Source organism: Thermobia domestica, chromosome 13, assembly GCF_964235325.1.
Source record: "Thermobia domestica chromosome 13, izTheDome1.hap1.1, whole genome shotgun sequence".
In the NCBI taxonomy this organism is placed as follows: Eukaryota; Metazoa; Arthropoda; class Insecta; order Zygentoma; family Lepismatidae; genus Thermobia; species Thermobia domestica.
Window position 1 is genome coordinate 183,892,590 of NC_137466.1, and position 22,482 is coordinate 183,915,071.

Genomic DNA, 22,482 nt, shown 5'->3' on the forward strand with positions numbered 1-22,482 from the left:
TTCGCTTGAAGGGGGCAAAAGCACCACAGACATAAGACTTTCCGGTTTTGTAATAGTATATTAGTAGACAATCGATTAAAGTATATGTATTCCTCAATCTCTTGGGGGGGCAATTGCCCCCTCCTGCCCTCCCTAAATGACGCCCCTGTTTTACTGATACACAAAATTAAAACAATACAAAACTTTATATATTTTCTGCTATATATATTTACAAGTTCATTGCTTTCCAACAATATGTTTTCTTGCAACACCTAATGGTTATTCTGCAGGGTTAAAACTTCGCAGTTGAATGTTTCCTGATTTGTACAACTTTAGAGCCGCTTCCATTTGAATATCAGTATCAGGATCTGGTACTGAAAAATAATAAAATCACAGTTATCAGAGTATAAAACTAAAATAAATATTAAAATAGATCTTGAACATTTCTCATTAATGGTATTTATAGATGTATTAGGTCCAATATGATGTAATTGAAAGTGTCTCTTTTCCTCGTTTTTAATTTACATAAAGAGAACTATTCTCTGTAAGGTATTCACTTTGTTTATATTCTTGTTTTTTATTTAACCTACTTCCAGATTGTCTGTAATAAACCATTAATGATAGAACGAACAAGCCTCTGTTCTGCTTGAAGGTTCTTCCGGAAGGACTTCTGTACACGAGCTGCCGTCCTGCCGGCAGGACGCACCTTCTCAATGGAAAGAATATGAATGTGTTCTTCCGGAAAGACGGAAACCTTCCATCATAGGCAGTACGCATTTTAAAATATACAATAAACAACGTAAGAGTAGGTGTAGTGTTTCCCAGTTATCACCGAAATTCGCTGTACTGTACACATGATTGGTGTTTGGTGGATCAAAAAAGGAGCGTAAACATACACACGATCACATTTAAAAAAACACCTCGCCATTATTGAACTAACAGTCGTACCAACATGAGTCTTTTTTTCCGCTAAAACTAGAGTGTATGCTCTTTCCACCAGAAGAACTTTCTGTCCTGGTGGACGTTTACAAAATATTCTAATTTATAGATAAACATGGTAGGACTTATGGGACGTTACATTCTGCCAGAAGGACGTTGCACGTTCTAAGATTAAGAATTGAAGACCTCGGTGGAAGAATGGGACAGCTCCACTTTTAAAAATATTTCAGGAATCACAAAAGACGTTTTAAAAATTCATTTTTTAAGATTTTGTCCTTATATTTAATATTGTTAGAATTCGCCTTCATGAAACCAATTCCAATACTATTTTAATAAAATATTGTTATCTATATGTAATTAATTGTTACGTATTGGAGATGTCCCGTTCTTGCTCCAAATACATACAGTAATCCAAAAAAATATTTGGTACTAATTAGAAAACACGTTGCCTGTTACAGCTCCTTTTCTTTAATATCTTATCAAATATTGGCTGGAGCTGTACCGTTCTTGCACCGAGGTCTTCTATTAGTAATACTAAGAAGAAAATTATGTCCTCTAGGACTTATATTTAAAGTAACAATATTTGTCTGATGTAACCAAGAGAAAAGTTTAGTCAAATAGCCGACCACCGTCCAAAAGTTGAAAACCGCTTAATGTAAGATATTCTAACAGAAAAATGTGATTACCAGATTTCATTTTGAAGATGATGTCACTGTTAAAGTAGATGACAAGGAGTCTATACAATGACTCCCTTCGCAAGCACTAAAACTGTATCAGTATTACAACAGAGTATCTTTTCTCAACCTATTTCATACCGTGACTTGTTTTTTATATCCTTCCAGTGACTCTCATAAATGATTTCCGGTTTGTAATATGCTTTTCTATTATTGCTGCATTTCGCTTGTCTCATACAACAAGAATTTTAGGAATGATCCAAACAATGAATCAAAAGATTGCAATCTTGACCAATAATTAGTTTTTGGATCAGGGACCACAAAATTTTTGAACGCCCCCTAAATCGAGTTTTCATATTTTCTACGGAATAAGTGCATCATACTGACTTAGGTGATAGTTTGGGTTTGGCTACACTATATGTAGGTCTCCAGATATAAGGCCTACAAGAAAATGTTTGAAATATATTGGATCTTTCGATACAAAAGTAGAAACAATAATTTGACAATAAATATGGAAGTAAAAATATATCTAACAAAATAAGAAATCCAAAATAATAGTTAAAATATATTTTCCGTTACATTTATTTTTTCCATCTCCCTTAGTAACCACCAGGTTGAGAAACTCAGCAATAGAGGATATGATGGATAAGTGGTAACATCCTCATATGAATATAGGTTAACGCGTTCGAAACCTAGTTACATCATGTGTACTTTGAGTCCATTCAATACAGCAATCGAGGACGTACTAAATATTCTTTCATAAATGTGCTGTCGCATATTTAAAGCGATTCTTTCTGTGTGAGGTTACCAATATTTAGGGACCTGTTGGACGACGTCTAAAGGGGCCCATGCACTATCGGTTTTAACTGATGAGTCCAACTGAGCTAGAAAATGACTCATCCAATCGTGCGATGAACTGAACTGAAAGTGTGTGAAGTACCATCAGTTACTCGAGTTCAGTCCTTGAGTTCCTTCAGTTCAGTTGTTTCAGTTTCATCAGATGTTCTGTGGAAGAAACTTCTAGGTTCCTTGAAATACCAAAGCTTGGAACATACACTTCCTCACCTCCAGTCCCCGATTTCTTGGATTCGTTTACTTTCCGCAGTTCCTTTCTAAATGTCGACCGTAGGTTGTTTACTTTTTTAATAACAGTATCTTCTGTCGCTTGAGACTCCAACTCTTCTAATTTTGTAACACATCGTATGCCTCCCCTCTTCGCATACCTATTCGCATTCGCATAATGCACAATACACAATACATTCGCATAATGTTGCATGTCCCGAAGTTCGGGATTCCTTCAGTTCGCACAGTTTTTCCTTCAGTTTTCTGACGTCACGATCAAATTTTCTTTCAGTTAAACTGATAATGTATGGACCCTATAAAGGTCTCCCCGTGGGCGTGTGTTATGTAGAATATTTAATCACATATTATTTGGTTTACCATCGATTTAAGTCTAAAGGTGACGTTGTGTAGTGGGACTTGTGACATGATCTCGTAATAAAACTACTTTAGAGTCGAGATAGCCTGGGGTGGGGGGAACCTCTATGAGACGTGAACCTCGTAATAAGATAGCCAGGTGTACTGTACTCGTCAATTGTATTCGGTTCAAGTCCCCTGATGTGGTATGGAACTGCACGTAAATTGTGGATCTTTTCGTTCATAACTTCGGAGATGATTACGAGGTAGTGTAGCATACAACAATCAATGATGTCCTAGAGTGTTTGATAGGTCTTTCAGCAGCCATTTCCTATTCGATGTTTTGTGACGTCAAAGTCCCTCTTGTGCTCATTCTCAGTAAACCATAAGAACAGATTAAGAGCAGCTTTTTTGCCGAAACAGAAATAACAGGTCAACATCGATAGCGAAATTGGAGATTTTGTAGGACACTGCTCGGACCCATGATCATTCAAACACTGGCGAACTTCTATTCACTTTTCTCCGTCTCCGACAACCTTCCTTCTTGGATTTTAGTCTTCTTCTGTGTGATGCCGCTTCGAATTTAAAAGAGCACATATACTTTCAGCTTTATTGCACAGTGCAATTGCACTAAAAAAACCGGATAAATAAATAAATAAAACTTAACGATAAACAAAGCTGATAGTGTGTGTCTGGAAGGGGGGAGTAGTTCAAGTTATCGAACAGTTGACATTTCAGTTTACGTTTACTGTATGTTTATCTCAGCTAACTGCAACTTTACCTTTCCAAAGATGGTCCTGTTGCTCAGTCCACATAACTGCGTGTAAACTGCCTAAATTATGCAGTTTGATAAGTTTATCGTTCAGTTATGACCTCACATAAGAAACTGCGTAGTTAAACATAACTGAACTGCGTGTAGTCACTCCTTAAGAGACCTTATCACTGCGAAATTAAAATACAGCTAATTTTACAGTAATTATGTGATATCTTCAGATAGATAAAAGATAATATAAATGTGGAACAAGACCGCTTTTGAGAATATTATTTTGCATGAGGTGTTTACGAGTCACCTAGTAGCTTTCCGTTGACAGCCATTTAGAAACGCGAAAATAAATCCCTATTTTCTAAATGACTGGAAATCGAAAGATGATAAGTAAGTCGTGATAATGGCATCTCATGTAAAATAATATTGTCTAGCGAGATCTTGTTCCACTTTTCGATTATCTCTGATCTATTGGAAGATATCACATAATTACTGTAAAATTAGCGGTATTTAATTTCGCAGTGATAAGGCCTCTTAATAGTGAATTTAACTTGATACATCGGACAGCGCTTAATTTAGTGCAGGATGAGCAACACCGATGGAGTAAACAGAATATTGAGAGAAAAATTCAGGTATTTTTTTTTCTTAAAATTCATTTTTTAAAATTTAACTTAAGACCATATCAATTTTACGATCAACACTCAATATTTTGTATTCCTCAAATCTAAATGCGTTCCTTGTTCAAAATTTTACTTGCATCTCTTTTTTGTACTGGGTCTTACGTTTTTAAGTTTTTATATTAGTTTGTACAAAGCTTGGCATCCTTTTCAACACTAAAAGGCTACGTTAGATTTCGACCTCTACAGTTTAAGGGCGAAATCTGAATTATCGTAATGAATTCAAATTTCAATACTTTCTCACAGAGAATCGAACCCCAAACCATGTGAACCAAAGGCGCACGTGCTGGTCGTTAAATTAGCGAGACAATTAAAGGTTCACTTAGTCGTGGTATCAGTACTCAAGATAAAGTACGAAAATCCAATAGACTACACAAGATTCGAACGAATGAAATCCAATGATTATGAAACGTTATTTTATTATTTTACTTACTGCAATAGGGAGAACTAGATTTTGTTTTTAGGTAAAACTTTCCTCGAGCTGGAAATTCTGGAGTCCTCAATCCTATAAGGTTACACGTAGATAAAGAGCATGGTGTCATAACCGTTTGTGATCCCCTGCACAGAAGAGAAAATTGATTGATAACTATAACATTTTAAGAAAATATAACAAAATTACATTTTAGATACCTTTTTTATTATTTAATTAATTAGACTAAATTTGCTTAGAATTGATCATCCTGTCCCATCGAGAATGCAATTCAAATCTCTTGCACAACTCTCATTAGCAGTTCACTTGAAAAAAAAAAAAAAAGAAAAAGAAAAAGAAAAAAGAAAAAAAGAAAAAAGAGGCGAATCATTTTGTTTTTACCCTGCATGAATAATTTTGTATATATATAAGTTCTTTGAATATTGAGTAACAAGATTTTTTAAAACGCACTAACTAAACTTGCGTTCTCTACACAGCGCATCACTCATATATGAGCATGAATCTCCTTGTCATTCCTCACAATATCTGTACATGTCCCTTTACAGACACAAGTAAAAGACGTCCTAATAAAAATCGGCCAGGTGTACCATAAAGGGGTGAATTTTCGAATATTTTTTCAATATTTCGCAAGATTTGATCTCCTACTTCCTGTTGGAGTTTCAAATTCATGTATGATCAGTGTTTTCTTTCTTCTTGCATGCAGTATGTAAAACACAAATACATTACATTCAAAATTAATTATAATGTAAGTGATATATGGTGTTCATTGGGCAAAACAACTCCAAACAATAAAGATTCATCTTAGATTGGAGAAATGGTTATTCTTCGTTCTTCATTGTCATTTGGCCATGAAACAAACGCCTGAGAGATATACAACCCCTGTGTACTAATATGTAGTATTGGGATATATAACTTGTAGGGTATGATGCTTTATTTTTGAAAAAAATTAACACTTCCATTGAACCACTAAAAATGGAATAAAGAAATAACGGCCATGTTTTCTTTTAAATATTCAATTAGAACTGAACAATCTGCAAAAATTTGCAACCCATCAGTGAAAACGGCGTCTTTCTAGAGGCTATGGTTCCCGAGAGCTCACTGTCGAAAGAATTGGCTAGAGACATACAGACGTCCACAAACTTAGTATTTTAACACAAAGATCTTGATCTTTTAAAAATGAAACTAAGATAAAGCATTAGGTGCTAGTAGAAAATGGTGATCATGTTAATAATTTTAGATAATACATATGTAGTAATAATGATGACTAACTGATTATTTCTTTCGTTTCATTTATTAGGATTATGCAATGAGACTTATCAGATCGAGTTATCAGTACATCCGTTACTCATAAGTCCTGAATGGCTGCGAATGTTGTAATTCCGCTACTTTCAATAGATAGCCATTGCCATTATCTAGTAACAATCGTTAATAGAGTCAATCCGTTAAAGGATAATGGTGGCATTAACTATGGTTATCTATAGCCCATATTCCTTATTGTAAGCGCACTTTTTAAAAACATGTTTCTTGCAACAGATTACTAGAAAAATTAAAGTGGTCAAATTCGTTAAAGAGTCAATCGCCTAACGGATTAACGGATAACGGCGATTTTAACAGTGGCTATTTATAGTCCTTATGGCATACATGTAAGCTAATTTTTGAATACTGTTTCCTTGCAACAGAATCCGTTACTGGATAGCATCAGCTTTAACGAGACTACTATAGCCACTATTCCATTATTATAAGAATTTTTTGTAAATTCTGTTTCTTGCACAGATAGCTAGAACACTTATCTTCGTCGAGATTGTCAATGGTATATCAACTAACGGATAAACGGATAATATCGGTTTTAACAGTGATTATGTGTAGCCCATATCCCGTACACGAAAGGTATTATTTTTAAAGATTTTTTTTTTTTTTTTTTTTGCAACAGATTGTTAGAGCAATTGCCTCGGTCAGGTTTGTTAATGGTGTAATCTACTAACGAATTAACGGATAACGGCAATTTTAACGGTGAATATTTCTATCCAATACTCCATTATTGTAAGGGATTTTTAAGTATGTTTTGTAATCTATAGCTAGGGTGATTATAGCGACCATGATATAGTCCGCTAAAGGATTAACGAATAACGTCGATTTCACTGTGGCTATATATAGCCAATATTCCATACATTAAAGCGATTTTTATATATATATATTTTTTTTGCGACAGATTGCTGGAACAATTGTCACGGTCGGTTTGTTAATGGTGTACTCTGTTAACGAAGTAAAGGAGAACGGCAATTTTAACAGTGACTACTTATAGTGCATATCCCATAGATGAAAGCGGTTTTTTAAAATTCTCTTTCTTGCAACAGATAGCTAGAACATTTATCTTGGTCGAGTTTGCTAATGGAGACAATTCGCTAACGGATAAATGAATAACGTCGATTTTAACAGTGGCTATTTATAGCCTATATTCAAGACATGAAATCTATTTTCTTAATTCTTTTGTTTTCTGCAACAGAATCCGTTACCGGATAACACCAACTTTAACCATGGCTACCTATAGCCAGTATTCCATTATTGTACGATTTTTTAAAATTCTGCTTCTTGCAACAGATAGCTAGAACAATTACCTTGATTGAGTTTATTAACGGAGACAATCCACTAACGGATAAATGGATAACGTCGATTTTAACACTGGCTATTTATATCTCATATTCCATACATGAAAGCATTTTTTAATTCTTTTTTTTTATTTGCAACAGATTGCTAGAACAATTATCTCGGTCGGTTTGTTAATGGTGTAATCTACTAACGAATTAACGGATAACGGCAATATTAACGGTGAATATTTCTATCCAATATTCCATTATTGTAAGGGATTTTTAAGTGTTTTGTAATAGATAGCTAGGGTGATTATAGCGACCAAATTCGTTAATGAAATCGACCCGTTAACGGTAACGGCAGCTATCTATAGTCCATAACCTATAAGTATAATTTTTTTTTTAATTCTGGTTCTTGCAACAGATAGGTAGAATGATTACCTTGGTCGAGTTCGTTAATAAAGTCTCTTCCCAGTTTATTTCGGAGGAGGAAGGGGTTCAAAGTTTTTCACAGGTGTCCAAATTTTTAAAATTTGTAATACTACCCCATGAAATTACACTCAATCTACAGAAAAGTCGGGATTGGAGTGTGGGGTACGGATCCCCAGGACTAACATTTGCGTACTTCTCTGATCTATACACAGGATGTTTCCAAACAACACCGGCAACGTTTGAGAGGTGCTTCCTGACATCAAGACAAGACGAAAAGTTCAGACCAACATGGGTGCACAAATGCTTCCTTTCGGAGTTACAGGCTGCCAGAAATATGAAAATATGAACTTTAAAGTTCCATAATTCCAAAACTATGGGACCTACTGTAGTCGGGTCAAGACTTCACTTACAAACCAATATGTCCACTATATAAAAATACATGTTGCAGAATCCTGAGATACTCACGAAACATTTTTTTTTTTATAGCGGAAGTTTGTTTACGAGCATATAAATTGAAGTACTCACCAACTACCTTTATAAAGATTGTTGCGTAAGTACCGCAGGATTCTGAAACTTGGATATTTGGATAGGGCACATAGTAGTTTCTAATTGAAGTCTTGACCCAACGACGGTAGTCCCCATTGTTTTGGAACTATGGACCTTTAAAGTTCAGTTTTTCATGTTTTCGGAAGCCTATCACTCCGAAAGAAACCCTTTGTGCACCCAAGTTTGTCTATACCTTTTGTCTTATCTTGGTGTCAGGAAGCGTATCCCAAACGTTGTCGGTGTTGTTTTAAAACACCCTGTATATGAAAAGTTAGGAAATATAATTTGAATTGTTACGAGATTATACAGCGGATTACCTAGTTCAATAGAAATGACAAATTAAATAAATATTTAGACAACAGAATACTTACCAATACCGAAGTATTCTTTTCCATAAGTTAGCAGTTTTATTTACACTAACTTTTTTGTGTCCCCAAAACGTGCAGTATTCTTGGAGAGCCTCGGTGAAGTATCTTATAGCTCTACTATGACTACAACTCACGATATTAGAAAGTCCTGGAACAGAAAACATTAATTTGGTTTTGTTTAATATTTCTAGCAGACATGTTCATCTGGAATTCAATAAAATATTAAAATTAAAAGTGTAGGCTTATCTTTCTAGAAAAAAAAAAACTTTTCTTTTCATATAAGGGTCAATCCATTCTATGTGATCAAGCATGTGCCGCTCGACCATCTCCAAAAATTTAATTTTTTCCATAAATGTTTATCCTATATCAGGGTACTTAAAAACCACAATTAATTAATTTTTACAACATCCCATTGCGACACAGGGATTGGCACCATTTTGCGTTTTTTTTTTTCGACTTTAGGCGTTTACGTTGTTTTGAATATCTCAGCATGCATTTGTCCTACCAAATTAAAAATTGCTGGACGTCTCCAATTAATGCAGAGCTAACACTTTGATCTCTCAACATTTTTTCATAAAACCACTTGAATAGGGTGAAATCAGGGTCTGCAGTAGCAACACTTTTGGACATTGAAGACATGTTTGGGAAGAGGAAACAACTGACGTAGAGGTCTGAATTTGTGTGTGCATGTAGTCTGGGGACATAAGTTAATACACAAAAATTTACAGACCTGTAGCTGCTCCCAAAGGCCTGAAAAAAATCGTAAAGTTAGGGAATGATGTCAAATTAGCATATTTCGCTGTCCAGTATCTCCAATGGGCCTGAATAAAAAAAAAAAAATTGAAATTTTGGGAATAGTTAGTTCTTTAGTATTATATTACAACACACAACAAAGCGCGTTTCGTGTTTTTGAGCAGAAGAGGGTCAAAGTATTAAGTAATGACGTTTACATTCCGCAGTCAGTCTTTACAGCGAGTAAATGTTCACTGACTTCAGAATGTAGATCAAACGAAAGGACAACCGCCTCCTGCATGAGTTGACAGTTAAAACAAGAATAAACATGATTAAGTATCATTGATATAACAAGCAGCAAGAGCAAGGAGTACTTACAGACTTTTTGTCAAGGATGTATTTTGACTTTCCTCGCCTTCTGCTGATACCGGCATTCTTCACCAGTGCTGCTGTGGGTGTGATAAGACAATTTCACAACTAGAGGAAAGAAACGAGCTTGAGAGCCTTGACTGAACTAACCATTCATCCTATTTTATTTTACTTCACAACAACAAATTTCCAGTAGATTTTATGAACAAAACACCTTCTAGAGCATGACTTCATTACTTAATGCTTTGACCCCCTTCTGCTCAAAAACACACAACACGCTTTGTCGTGTGCTATGGTATACTAAAGTACTAACTATTCCCAAAATTTCAGGTTTTTTTTATCCAGTCTCATTGGAGATATTGGACAGCGAAATGTGCTACATTAGCATAATTCCCCAACTTTACGGCTTTTTTTCAGGCCTTTGGGAGCAGCTACAGGTCTGTAAATTTTTGTGTATTAACTTATAACCCCGGACTACGTGCACACACAAATTCAGACCTCTACGTAAGTTATTTCCTCTTCCCAAACATATCTTCAATGTCTAAAAATGTTGCTACTGCGGACCCTGATTTCACCCCCGTCAATTGGTTTGAAGAAAAAATGTTAAGAGATCAAAGTTTTAGCTCTGCACAAGTTGGAGACGTCCAGCAATTTTCAGTTTGGTAGAAGAAATACATACTGGTGAGATATTCGAAACAACGTAAACGCCTAAAATCGAAAAAAACGCAAAACGGCGGCAACCGTTGCGTCGCCATGGGATGTTGTGAAAATAATTAATTATGGTTTTGAAGTAACCTGATATAGGATAAACGTTCATTAAAAAATTAGATTTTTTTGGAGATGGTCGAGCGGCAAGTTTTCTTTTTTCTCGATCACTTTGCATGGATTGACCCATAAATGCTATTATACCTCAGCCAACGTTACGAGAGTTCAATATAGTTGAACCTAGGTACGTTGGACCAATATGGACGTACCTAGGTAGTTCCAAGGTTTTGGAGCACGAAGTACATAAAACTTTAGATTTAAGATTTTTAGCGTAGTTTAGATTCCATGTCAGACTTAGGTCTTATGCTGTAACTACAATGGTTCCTAGTCGGTGTGTCGCGCACTACCATATGGTTTGTCACGAAATTTTTGGAATTTACAAATAACGAAGCGTTTAATAATTAGTTACAATCAATTTTTGAGACACTGTACTTACCGGTTCCAATGTCAGCAACTACAATACTCACTATTGCATAGTCTCATTACTTTTTAGAAACTTAGTCTTACATTACTATTAATTATATTACAGGGAACATGGTGGTTCAGTGGTAGAGCGCTTACCTCTGGTGCATGGGGTTCTTGGTTCAATCCCGAGTCAAGTAAGTTTGTGTTGGACAACATTGTGTCCGTAGGTTTTCTTGGGGGTACTGCCGTTTTCTTCCGGTGGATAGGGAAGTGGGAGAGGGGTCATTGAATCTGGTTAAAATATTGTGGAAATTGTATATTTTCAATTGCATAATTGCCCCCTCCTTACCCTACCTAAGAACGGGCGACAAAATTATAAAGTTAGACAGCGTATGGGACACACATTTCATATCGGTACATGACTTTTCGAAGGTATTCTTATTCTACAGTTAAAAAGTACAAACTAATGACGATTTTTTTGGTGTAGGTTTGACAACACTGTAAATGCAGATCAAGGTCAGACGTGTTTTAGTCTAGCAGCTAGAAGAGTCCTGTTGGAAGTTTGAGAGCCAGAAGGTTTGTTTGTTTTACCGAGTTCTACTATCTTTAGTGTTGTGAAAAAAAAAAGTGGTCACATGTTCTGAATCATGGTCATTATTGCGCAATGGTCTCCATCTTGATTGGTCCTTTCGTATTTCCTAGATTTTTCTCTGATCGTTTTAAATACATCTAGAGCAAGCTGTAATTGTCACAAAATTATCAATTATACCTCGTTCGATTTGCAATAGTACAGGCTTATAGCTGATGTTATTTACTTGTCAGTAGTACACACAAGAGGAAAGTAAAGGATGGAAATTTTGGAAATTTCCCTCAAAATTTTTCCTTTTACCGGGTTTTTGCCGTTGTTAGATGGTAACGCTGGGCTCTAGGAGAGAAAGAAAAATTACAGACATTTTCTGTTATGTGGTAAATATATACTGAAAGTTTTGTCTTGATTGATTCACTAGTAGAACAGTAATAAAATATTTTGTATTTTATGATTTTGATCACTCTAATCATCTTTGGATTTAATAGAAGTACTTTTGCCACATACAAAGACCTCCAGCTCAGACTGTAACTGCCGCAGTGATACAAATAATATCTCGATTTACTTTTAATAATATAGGCTTTTAGGTGGCTTGCCAGTAGTGCGTATGGAAAGGAATGAAAAATTGTGGGGAAAATGCTTAAAAGTTTCCATTTTTCCCTTTAGCAAAGTAAGTACAAGAGGAAATTTCTTGGTGAGTGCATTGGCAGCACTGTTGGAGTTTCACGATGACCAGAAGTCGAGGTTAACATCGATGTCGTCAATAAAGTTAATATTAATGATTTAAAGTTAAGTCATATAGAATTCTCTTCCTTATGAAATAGTATAACATATTGACCGAATAGTTCAAAATTTACAAAAGATAGATTAAATATGGTTTATATCTCAAAGTGTTTGCCTTTGATTACAAGACATCATCAGGTACTCAACGTCTTATTTCAGATATGTTATTTTCTACACAATGGCTTACCGTTACATATCGCTAATGCTCAAGCAATACACCATTTAAATAGATCCAGAACTCTCACCAATATACTCAACTGTCATGGAGTATATCGCAGTTGTAATGATGTGTTACGTCAAGATCAAATGCTAGTAAACAGGACTATAATTAGTACTGAAGGAAACCTATTCCCGTATCACCATCAATAAAACCCGACATTCCTGTTCGAAGTGGTGTGGATAATTTCGACAGAGATGAAGCTACGTTTTCTGGAATGGATGGAACTCATGACACAGTACTTGTCTTGTTTCAAGATCATCTGGATGATTAATTTAATGTTTCGTTAGAAGAACCTGATAGTCCAGAGAGATACCTGGGAACGTTTGGCATTGATCTCACTTCACGAACTCTCACTAAAGATATAGATGCCCAAAAACTATTGTACTACACAAAACCAAAACAAGGTGCAGTATCCTCAGTACTTTCATTCCTAGCAGTGAGCTAATTACAGTAAATGAAATAAAACAGCCAGGCAAAAATTTGGATCTCATATGACTTCTTTCAAGATTTCTTAAAAGATTCAATGTACATCAAGCCAATTTCTCTCAGGAAGTTGAGATTCCCTCCAGAAACTCTTTTATGAGTGCATTGTCTGAAAATCCATCTCACAGTACCATTACGAGATACACTCCAATTCTGTCCTATCCTGCAACTCAGTATGACTCCTTTTTTCTTTTTTTCTTTTTTTTCTTTTTTACAAAATGTATAATTTCCAAGGTATTTTGCACCAGTTAAATGTTGAAGAGAGTTCACTGTTGTGTACCGAAGGCGTATATCAAATAGCTAAAGAAATCGAGTTCCTTCAACCCAAAACATTTTCCAACATATTTCTTGCTCTTGGAGGATTTCGCTTTCATTAAGTCATATTTGCATGTATTTCTTTATACCTCGAGGGCAGTGGAGTTTTGGAAATTCTTGCTCAAACAGAAACCATGGATCCACACACTGCTTAAAGCGATTTAAAAGGAAATCACTGTAGCAGGGGAGTTAGAGCAATAGAAGTGCTTTGTGAAGTAATGGAAACATCGCAGTGGAAGGCATTCGTAGAACAGATTAATATAACTAAGTATTCCGAATTGTTTTCAACAGTTAAACGCATACAGTTATCAGTGTATGAAGAATAAAGTTTATCTAAATCGAAAACCTGAGTGCCACCAGAATAGACAGAAATTTAGAGAAAGTGGAACACAAAGAAGTGAAATGTTTGCTTATTGGGAGCCGTTTGTCCCAACACTGGCTCCTCTTCTCCGAGACTTATTTCGAGCGGACAGAGAAAATAACTGGGACTTGCATGTGTGCAGCTTCAGAGAGTGTTTTCCACTTTTCTTCCCATTTGACAGAACGAATTATGCATGGTGGTCTACTTTATATTACCACGATTGCTTAAAACTAGAACAAGAACATTTTCTGATCTATGATGAGTTCAAGAACGGTCATTTCACAGTTCAACATAGTAACGATAGATTTAGCAATGTTGCATTGGATCAAGCATCAGAACAACACTACAATAAGCCACCCAAGGGATATGGAGGTATACTCGAAGTAGTCAGGCGAAAGAAGCCGTGACAAAACACGATCTTATCAAACATGAGAAAGAAAACATATTTTGTGGCCTTCATGGAGCTGATGAATTTGCTCTTCATCACGAGTTTTACAAATCTTTAACAATTCAAGAGCAGCAGAATATTTCAGAGATGCTAACTCTTGTGCTTAAGCGAGAAAATCCGTTCTCGAAAGTTGATAGTTATGGAATTTCTAACATTATAACTGGAACAAAAAATGATCAAGCAATAGCTGAGCACTTACTCTGTATGTAAGAGAAAGGAGATCCTAGATACAAAATCTCCATTCAAAAAAGCTTGATTGAGAAACCCAAAAGTATTCTAGATCCCATACATAAACAATTTCCAAAGACAAGGAAACATGTATCTGCAACTGAGTCGGCGCTCCAACAAACAAATAGTACTATTCGATGCATAGAAATAACATGTTCAAGAGGTTTCGATATTAAGGCACTACTAAAATACGAGCTTACACCATATTATCTAACAGATGATAGGTTCTTCAAGAAAACAGAAAATGTACAACTCCGCAAAGAACTATAAAAAATGATATACTTACGTATCTACCAACTCAGGAAACGAAAATAACAATGGTGATTGACTGTGGTGTACGAGCGAAAAGTCTATGTCAAACGGCTTATGTGTAAGACGTTTGGAGACTATTTTGACTACTTGTGGAAGATATTTATAAAACTCTCCGAAAGTTGTTTGCGCACTGACATCATGTTTGATTTGTGTCAAGAGAAAAGTATCGAATACTGGGAGCGGCTGAGGTGACAAAAAAAAAAAAAAAAATGTTGATCCTATTGTTGTAATTGCTAGTAAGCCAAATGTACCCCTTCCTGTCAACATGGATACTTTTTGGGGTTTAAGCCAGAACAAAGCACGTTTGCAACAACTCTTCATTGAGTGAACTATTGATGAAGGAAATTGTGCAAAATCTTTGTATTTGGAAGGAGGTCACGACCATTCCAAAGTTATGCCTGAAATTAACGGAAGGATCTGTTAGTTTTACTGTGAATGTGACGAAGCTGATAACAGAATCATGAAACACATCCAACACATGGGCGAAACTGATTCCATTGAAAGAGTTATGATTGCCTTCGTAGATACAGATGTTATGAGTCCCGCACTGTACCATTTCAAAAAACACTTATCAAAAATGTGGTCTAAAACAACTGTGGATTGTCAAAGACACATGAATATCTATGAGATACATAGCACTTCACAACGATACTCTTTTATATGTTCTTCTGCTGTTCACAGTCTAACTGGTTGTGATACCACAAGTAAGGTTGGAACAAAACTTATGGCACTTAAAAAAGCAATGACATTAGGAACATCGTTGAGTAATTTTGGGGTTGTTCCCTTGGATGAAGGAATGATACAAAATGCCGAGCTATTTATCGCAAAAATATTTGGTTCATGAAAAATAAACTGTGATATGGTACGATTTGAACAATAGCACAAAGCAAAAGTTATCAACTTTTCTCAAGTGTGTCCACCATCAACAACGATAGTCTTTTATAGACAGCGTTCATATCTTCAGTGCTACATATAGATGACTGTGCTGGATGAAATCCAACCACTGAATTCATTAGGGTATGGTTACACAGAAGAACCAGGGTATTTAAGCCTATAATAATGATTGCATATTTGAGACCTCCTGAACTTGTCTTCCCTCTTACGTGCAAGACATATGCAAATTTAATGTTTGTCCTTGCAGAATGAAACAAATACCGTGTTGTCCATTCTGCAAATGTAAAGTGAAGAGTATATGTGTAAACGTGGGCTGAAAGTGTCAGTTTATCAGACATTTGTGCACCATTATGTACGAAAAATAACAAATTGTTGTTTGAGAATATCACTTAATATCAAATTTCGAACACATTTCTTAGTTATAAAATATGAAATAATAAGGATTTTTTGTTTAAAAATTTATGTCTTCACTTGTAAATTAAATATTGGGTATTAATGTTTAGTGAATTTCTAAGATCAAAGTGGCATGTAGTTCCACTTCTATCTTTTAATGTTTCCACATCATTAAAGGAAAAAATCCAGTAAAATATTTCGTGTGAATTTTATATGTATTTCCATTATATTGCCTTGTCACAAGTTATAATAACACATGTTAAATTAGTCCACACCATATATTACATCTAATAAAACAGATTATAAAACGAGATATTATTTTTATCTCTGCGGCGGTTACAGTCTGAGTTGGAGGTCTTTCTATTTGACAAAAGTACTTGTATTAAATCCAAAGATTACTAGAACGACCAAAATCATAAAATACAAAATATTTTATTACTCTTCAACTAGTGAATGAATCAAGGCAAAACTTTCAGGATATATTTACCAATTAACAGACAATTTCCGTAATTTTTCTTTCTTCCCTAGAACCCAGCGTTACCATCTAACAACGGCGAAAAAACGGTAAAAGGAAAAATTTTGAAGGAAATTTCCGAAATTTCCCTCCTTGACTTCCCTCTTGTGTGTACTACTGACAAGTGAATAACATCAGCTAAAAGCCTGTACTATTGCAAATCGAACGAGGTATAATTGATAATTTTGTGACAATTACCGCTTGGTCTAGATGTATTTAAAACGATCAGAGAAAAATCTAGGAAATACGAAAGGACTATTCAAGATGGCGGCTATTGCGCAATAATGACCATGATTCAGAACATGTGACCAACTTTTTTTTTAAACACTAAAGATAGTAGAACTCAGTAAAACAAACAAATCTTCTGGCTCTCAAATTTCCAACAGGACTCTCCTAGCTGCTGGGTTATTTAGCAGGCAGCTAATGTTTATCGAGTACTGAGCCGGTCAAGTTTTTTTCTGTGCAAGTGGAGTGCTTTCCGTTTATTTTCTCATGTTGTGAAAATACTTGCATAATGCCAAGAAATGTTTGTATCATTCGGACAATTTCTACTACATTTGTGGTGAACTAGCGTGAAATGTCAACACCACCTGTTAAAAAAGAAAACAAAGTGTTACGAGCTTTACTTTGGGTGTAAAGCTCGTGATTTTAATAAACCATGAGCTGCGAATATATGTTGTGTGTCATGTGCCTAGCTGCTTACAAGATAGTGAAATGACGCACATCATATCCCTTTTGCAATTCCCATGATCTGGAGGGAACAAACAATTCCACTGATTGCTACTTTTGTTTAACAAACATAAACGGAAGAGTAAACATACTGTTATGATTCATCTCAAAGTAAACATGCAGTTGCATATGCAAGTTTGCCATCTACAATTAGGCCTAAATTACGTAGTGATGAGTAAGTATCCTGTGCCAAAGTATTCAGATTAAGTGACCCTAATTGGTGACTCGGACTCCGACTCAGTGTATACTGTAGAAGAAAGACAACATAGAGGAGATTCTACATTTGACGTTTCAAAGGAGACAATATTCATGACCTGGCGACGCTAATTGACGCCTACAGTCACGAATTCACACGCTATTGTTTCCTATCAGTGTGAGTCACGCCAAGCCAGAGCAAAGAAGAAAGTTGGTTTTGTGGATGTCTTGATCTATTTTTCAAAGTAAGTTTGATTTCTGTTTTCTTCAATATGAAATAGTTGGAGATATTAATGGTATTTTCTATAAAAAAACTAAAGCAACTATTATACGCATGGAAACGGTTTTGTTTGTTGTTAAAGTAAAACTGAAATACTGAATTGCCTATAAAAGCAAAAAATGCCCATTGGGGCTAGTTGTGACAAATGTCACAACTGACCCCGCAGAAAGCCAGACAATGGAAGTTTGTTGTCTAATTAATTTTATTAATTTTACATAAGAGATATTATTAATGTTTTGTTAGGAAGTGGACACGTTATTAGTATTGGGAAGAAATTTCCGATTTCTAACGCATAAAATCATTAGCACGCTGTTGATTGTATATGCATCAATGTTTGCAGATTTAGACTGGTTTCTTTTCCATATGTCTCTTGTGGATGAGTGTACTCAAGGGATCCCGGGTTCGATTCCCGGTTGAGACACAAATTGTTCGGATCCCATCTTAGTTGTACGTCCCTCCTTAGGACGTCATCACCATCCCATAGAAAAGAAAGACAAACCGCCATGGGTTCATCTTGCCCAGAGACTTTGAATTAAAGACTGGTCTTTGGACAGAACACCATATCATCATTAACAACAATAACAGCATACTTTTGCATGTAGTTTGCAGCAATTTGAATTTGCATTTTAATGTTTGCTTCAATCTTTCTCGTTGCAGATGGTACGAACATATAAGAGAAAGAGAAAGGCCAGATACCAATTGAAGTGCGCATAGATGCAACACGAGAATACCACGAAAACAACGGGTTTTTAAGACAAGTGCAGCACAATATGAGGTTAATAGACAGTCACTTTACAGATTCTACAAGGAGCAGTTTGTTGCAGGTAATTAGAACATAGGATTCAGCTTAATTTGCATGAAGAAGAGATTTGACCGACTTAGATTTCATGGTAAAGGTCCTACTGGAAGTATTGCAGGAAGTAATCCATCAGGTTGGATGACAGGAGACCTGTTTGTGCAATTCATGGAGCATTTTGTCAAACATACAGGCAGTTCTCTTCAACATCGTGTCTTTTTGTTGTTTGATAACCATGAATCTCATATCTCAGTGCAGGTAATCAATTATGCCAAGAAAAATGGTGTTATTCTCCTGTCATTCCCATCTCACACGTCCCATAAGCTGCAACCCCTGGACAGAGGAGTATATTCTTCATTTAAAAAGCTAGTTGCAAATGGAATGGATACATGGATGGAAAACAATCCTGGTTGTCCATTTAGTATCTATGACATTCCGACTATTGTGAAAACAGCATTTCCTCTTAGTGTAAATCCATCTAATATTCCTAATGCATTCAGAATAACTGGTATATATCCCTTTAATAGAGACATTTTTACAGATGATGAATTTTTGGCACCACAGGTAACTGATCGTCACATTGAAGATGATGACCACATTATAAAGTTAGCACTAGGACGTACTTCGCTAACACATCACTCAACTTCAACAGCATCCTCAACGAACCTTTCAGGTCATAATGAAGAACAAGGACCAACTAACGTAACACAAGAAGTGAATTTAGAACTCCCAGATTTACCTGTGAAGGAAACAAACCAGCCTTATCCAGCAACAAACCGTAAAGAATCTGAAACCTTATCGACTGTTGACAATAGACCTTCTACAAGTAAAGAAAAACCACAATTTTCGTCTATGCAAAAAAAAAAAAAAAAAAAAAAAAAGGCTTAAGATGAAACGTCCAGAAATGACAGTAATCCTCATTATGTTAGTCCTAGCGCCCTTCGTCCGTTACCAAAAGCTAGACCCAGGGAATCTAAACGAGGAAAGAAGAAACGAGTTTCCGCTGTACTCACTGATACTCCAGTTAAAGAAACTTAGAAGCAGAAGCAGGAGCAAGACATGAAAAGTCTCTGAAGAAGGGTATAAGCCGTAATATTCTGAACAGCTCTATGAAAAAAGGGGGTGAAAATTTCAAAACGTGAAAGTGATAGTGACTATGATAGTGAAGATAATTATTTCTGTCTTGTGCGTCTGGAACCATTTTCTAATTCCAAACCCAGAGAATCGTGGGCTCAATGTGTTGACAGTAACCAGTGGTCACACGAAGCGTGCACAGAAGGTAATCCTATTTATGTATGCCACAACTGCAACTCGGACGATGATAGGGGATCTATGTATTCAAGGTTTGCATCATAAGTCATTTCTGAAAGAAATTGTGATTCCATTATAAAACTGAGTATTAGGAAGGAAGTATTGTTGGCGCATTTAACTGTGTACGATAACGATAATTTAGAAAGAGTATTGAAATGAAAAACTGAAAGTAGTTTCTTTATGTATACGAAATATTTTTGTTAGGGAACATTACCTTTACGTTATGTTTAGCACAATTTATATTAAAATTACATTAGCGAAATCTGGCACATTTCTTTCTGTCACAACTTACCCGATCAAAGTCACAACCTACTCCAGCAAGGGGCATGTTATGACAAAACATTTGTGTTTGTTTTTTCTATTGTATTGTTCTTGTAATGAAAAATACAGATGCAGAAAAAATTATGGAAATAGTCTAATGTCCAAACTTTATTTTAAGATAAAATTTTCTGACATTTAATAAAAATGAGATCTTAGAAAAAATAAAAACTGATTTTTGTCACAACAAGCCCCGTTCTTATATAGGCCTAAATTACGTAGTAATGAGTAAGTATCCTGTGCCAAAGTATTCAGATTAAGTGACCTTAATTAATGACTCGGACTCCGACTCAGTGCATACTGTACAAGAAAGACAACATAGAGAAGATCCTACATTTGACATTTCTTTATCAGAACCTCTTACCAACCTACGGAGATCTCAATGATCTCGTTTGGGATTTATAGTTGTCTAAACAACAAGTCGAACGTTTAGGTTCGAGGTTCCAAGGCTGGAATATATTACACGAAGACACAAGGATATGCATGTATCGTAGTTTCGATGGTGACTTCAAAGATTATTTCTTATTTATGTAAGGCAGAGGATGATGTAGTATTTTCTAATAATGTTGGTGCAGTTCTGTAGGCACTTGGACATGTACACAAGACACATGAATGACGATTGTTTATAGACCTATCGGGAATTAGTTTTAAGGCAATATTTGGTTCATGCAGCTGACATGAAACAGGCAAATGAGAATATCAAATTGCTGTTAGATGAACTACAGTACACAAAATATAAATGAGATAAATAAAACAAAAATTATTATTGGATGATGGTAATTTTGCAGAACTGCTGAATCCTCTGCAAGACAAAGCGTAGAAAGCCTTCGTAGATATCTGTTGTGAGTTTTCTTGTAAATCATAAAGCAGACAACTATCGTGAAATGGTGAGTGATTTTGTGAATTCCTACCAAGTTATGCAGTGCAATATGTCTTTAAAAATCCACTTCTTACAAGGGAACATCTTATATTGATAGTAGCATTGCCCAATCAAACAACATGCAATTGATAGAGGAGTGAAGAAAAGTGAGAAACCCAGAAACACACGAAATACAGAGGAAAGAATGATCTAGAATCATGTGAAGATAGCAATGCAAAAGATACACTGACACAGAAAGAACTTCAAGATGATTAAAGTAATCAAAATGACATTTACGCAACAGTATAGTAAGCAAACACTGTATCCCAAGACATGCTCAATAACATCATATGTAATGCAGTGTTGCCAACTGAGCACAAAATGAAGATTTGTTAAATAGCACGGAACACAAGTTATAACATCCAGAAAATCTAATTATGAGTAGAACCCTACGTGTAACGTCTTGATGTATAGTGTTGTCAACGTTTGAAGATAGGCCTACATGAATTCTTATATGAATCTTGGATGTAGAAGAGTGCATACAGTACACGATTCGAACTAGTTGAAACCAAAATATGATACCACAAACAAGAATATAATCACTGAAGTACGAAAATAAAGGACGAAGCACAGTGTTGAAGCAGTTTTGGCGAAGCGAAAATCAGAATAATTTTAAACACAACACACAAAACTTATATAGGAATCCATATAGGCCTATCTTCAAACGTTTGCAACACTGTACATCAAGACGTCACAGGTATGGTTCTATTCATAATTAGATTTTCTAGATGTTATAGTTTGTGTTCCGTGCCATTTAACAAATCTTCATTTTGTGCTCAGTTGTTATGTAAATGTAATTTTGATTACTTCAATCACCTTGAAGTTCTTTCTGTGTCAGTGTATCTTCTGCATTGCTATCCTCACAAGATTTTAGATCCTTCTTTCCTCTGTATCTTCTGTGTTTCTGGGTGTCGGCCCGTAAAACTTTAGATTTCTCACTTTTCTTCACTCCTCTATTGATTGCGCATTGTTTGATTGGGCAATGCAACTATCAATATAAGATGATCCCTTGTTAGACTCTCACTGGATTATTTCCAAAAGTCTTGTTCTCCAGATATAAGGCGTACAAGAAAAATTTTGATTGAAATATATTACATCTTTTTATGCATTTTTCGATTATGGACCAGAAAATTTTTGAACGGCCCTTAAATCGAGTTTTCGTATATTTTTAGGGAAGCCTTATATTGAGTTAAGTGATAGTTTAGGTTTGGCTACATTATATGTAGTTCTCCGTATAAGGCTTGCCTAACAGAAAAATTCTTATTGTATTTTTGAATTCAGAATGAAAATTACGCTTAGATTCGGTACACTGAGGTT

General features: G+C 35.5%; 1 protein-coding gene across 1 annotated transcript in view; it reads right to left on the bottom strand.

The window, feature by feature from the left end:
* Positions 1–201: 201 nt before the first annotated feature.
* The window catches only part of LOC145667878 (pancreatic triacylglycerol lipase-like), a 139,868-nt gene continuing 117,587 nt past the window's right edge, over positions 202–22,482 (bottom strand). Inside the window, exons 12-14 of the mRNA XM_081735309.1 lie at positions 8,813–8,957; positions 4,882–5,006; positions 202–353 (exon numbers count right to left, since the gene is read on the bottom strand). Of these exons, the coding sequence (XP_081591435.1) occupies positions 259–353; positions 4,882–5,006; positions 8,813–8,957 (365 nt within the window). The 3' untranslated portion in view covers positions 202–258. The remainder of the gene's footprint in view (positions 354–4,881; positions 5,007–8,812; positions 8,958–22,482) is intronic.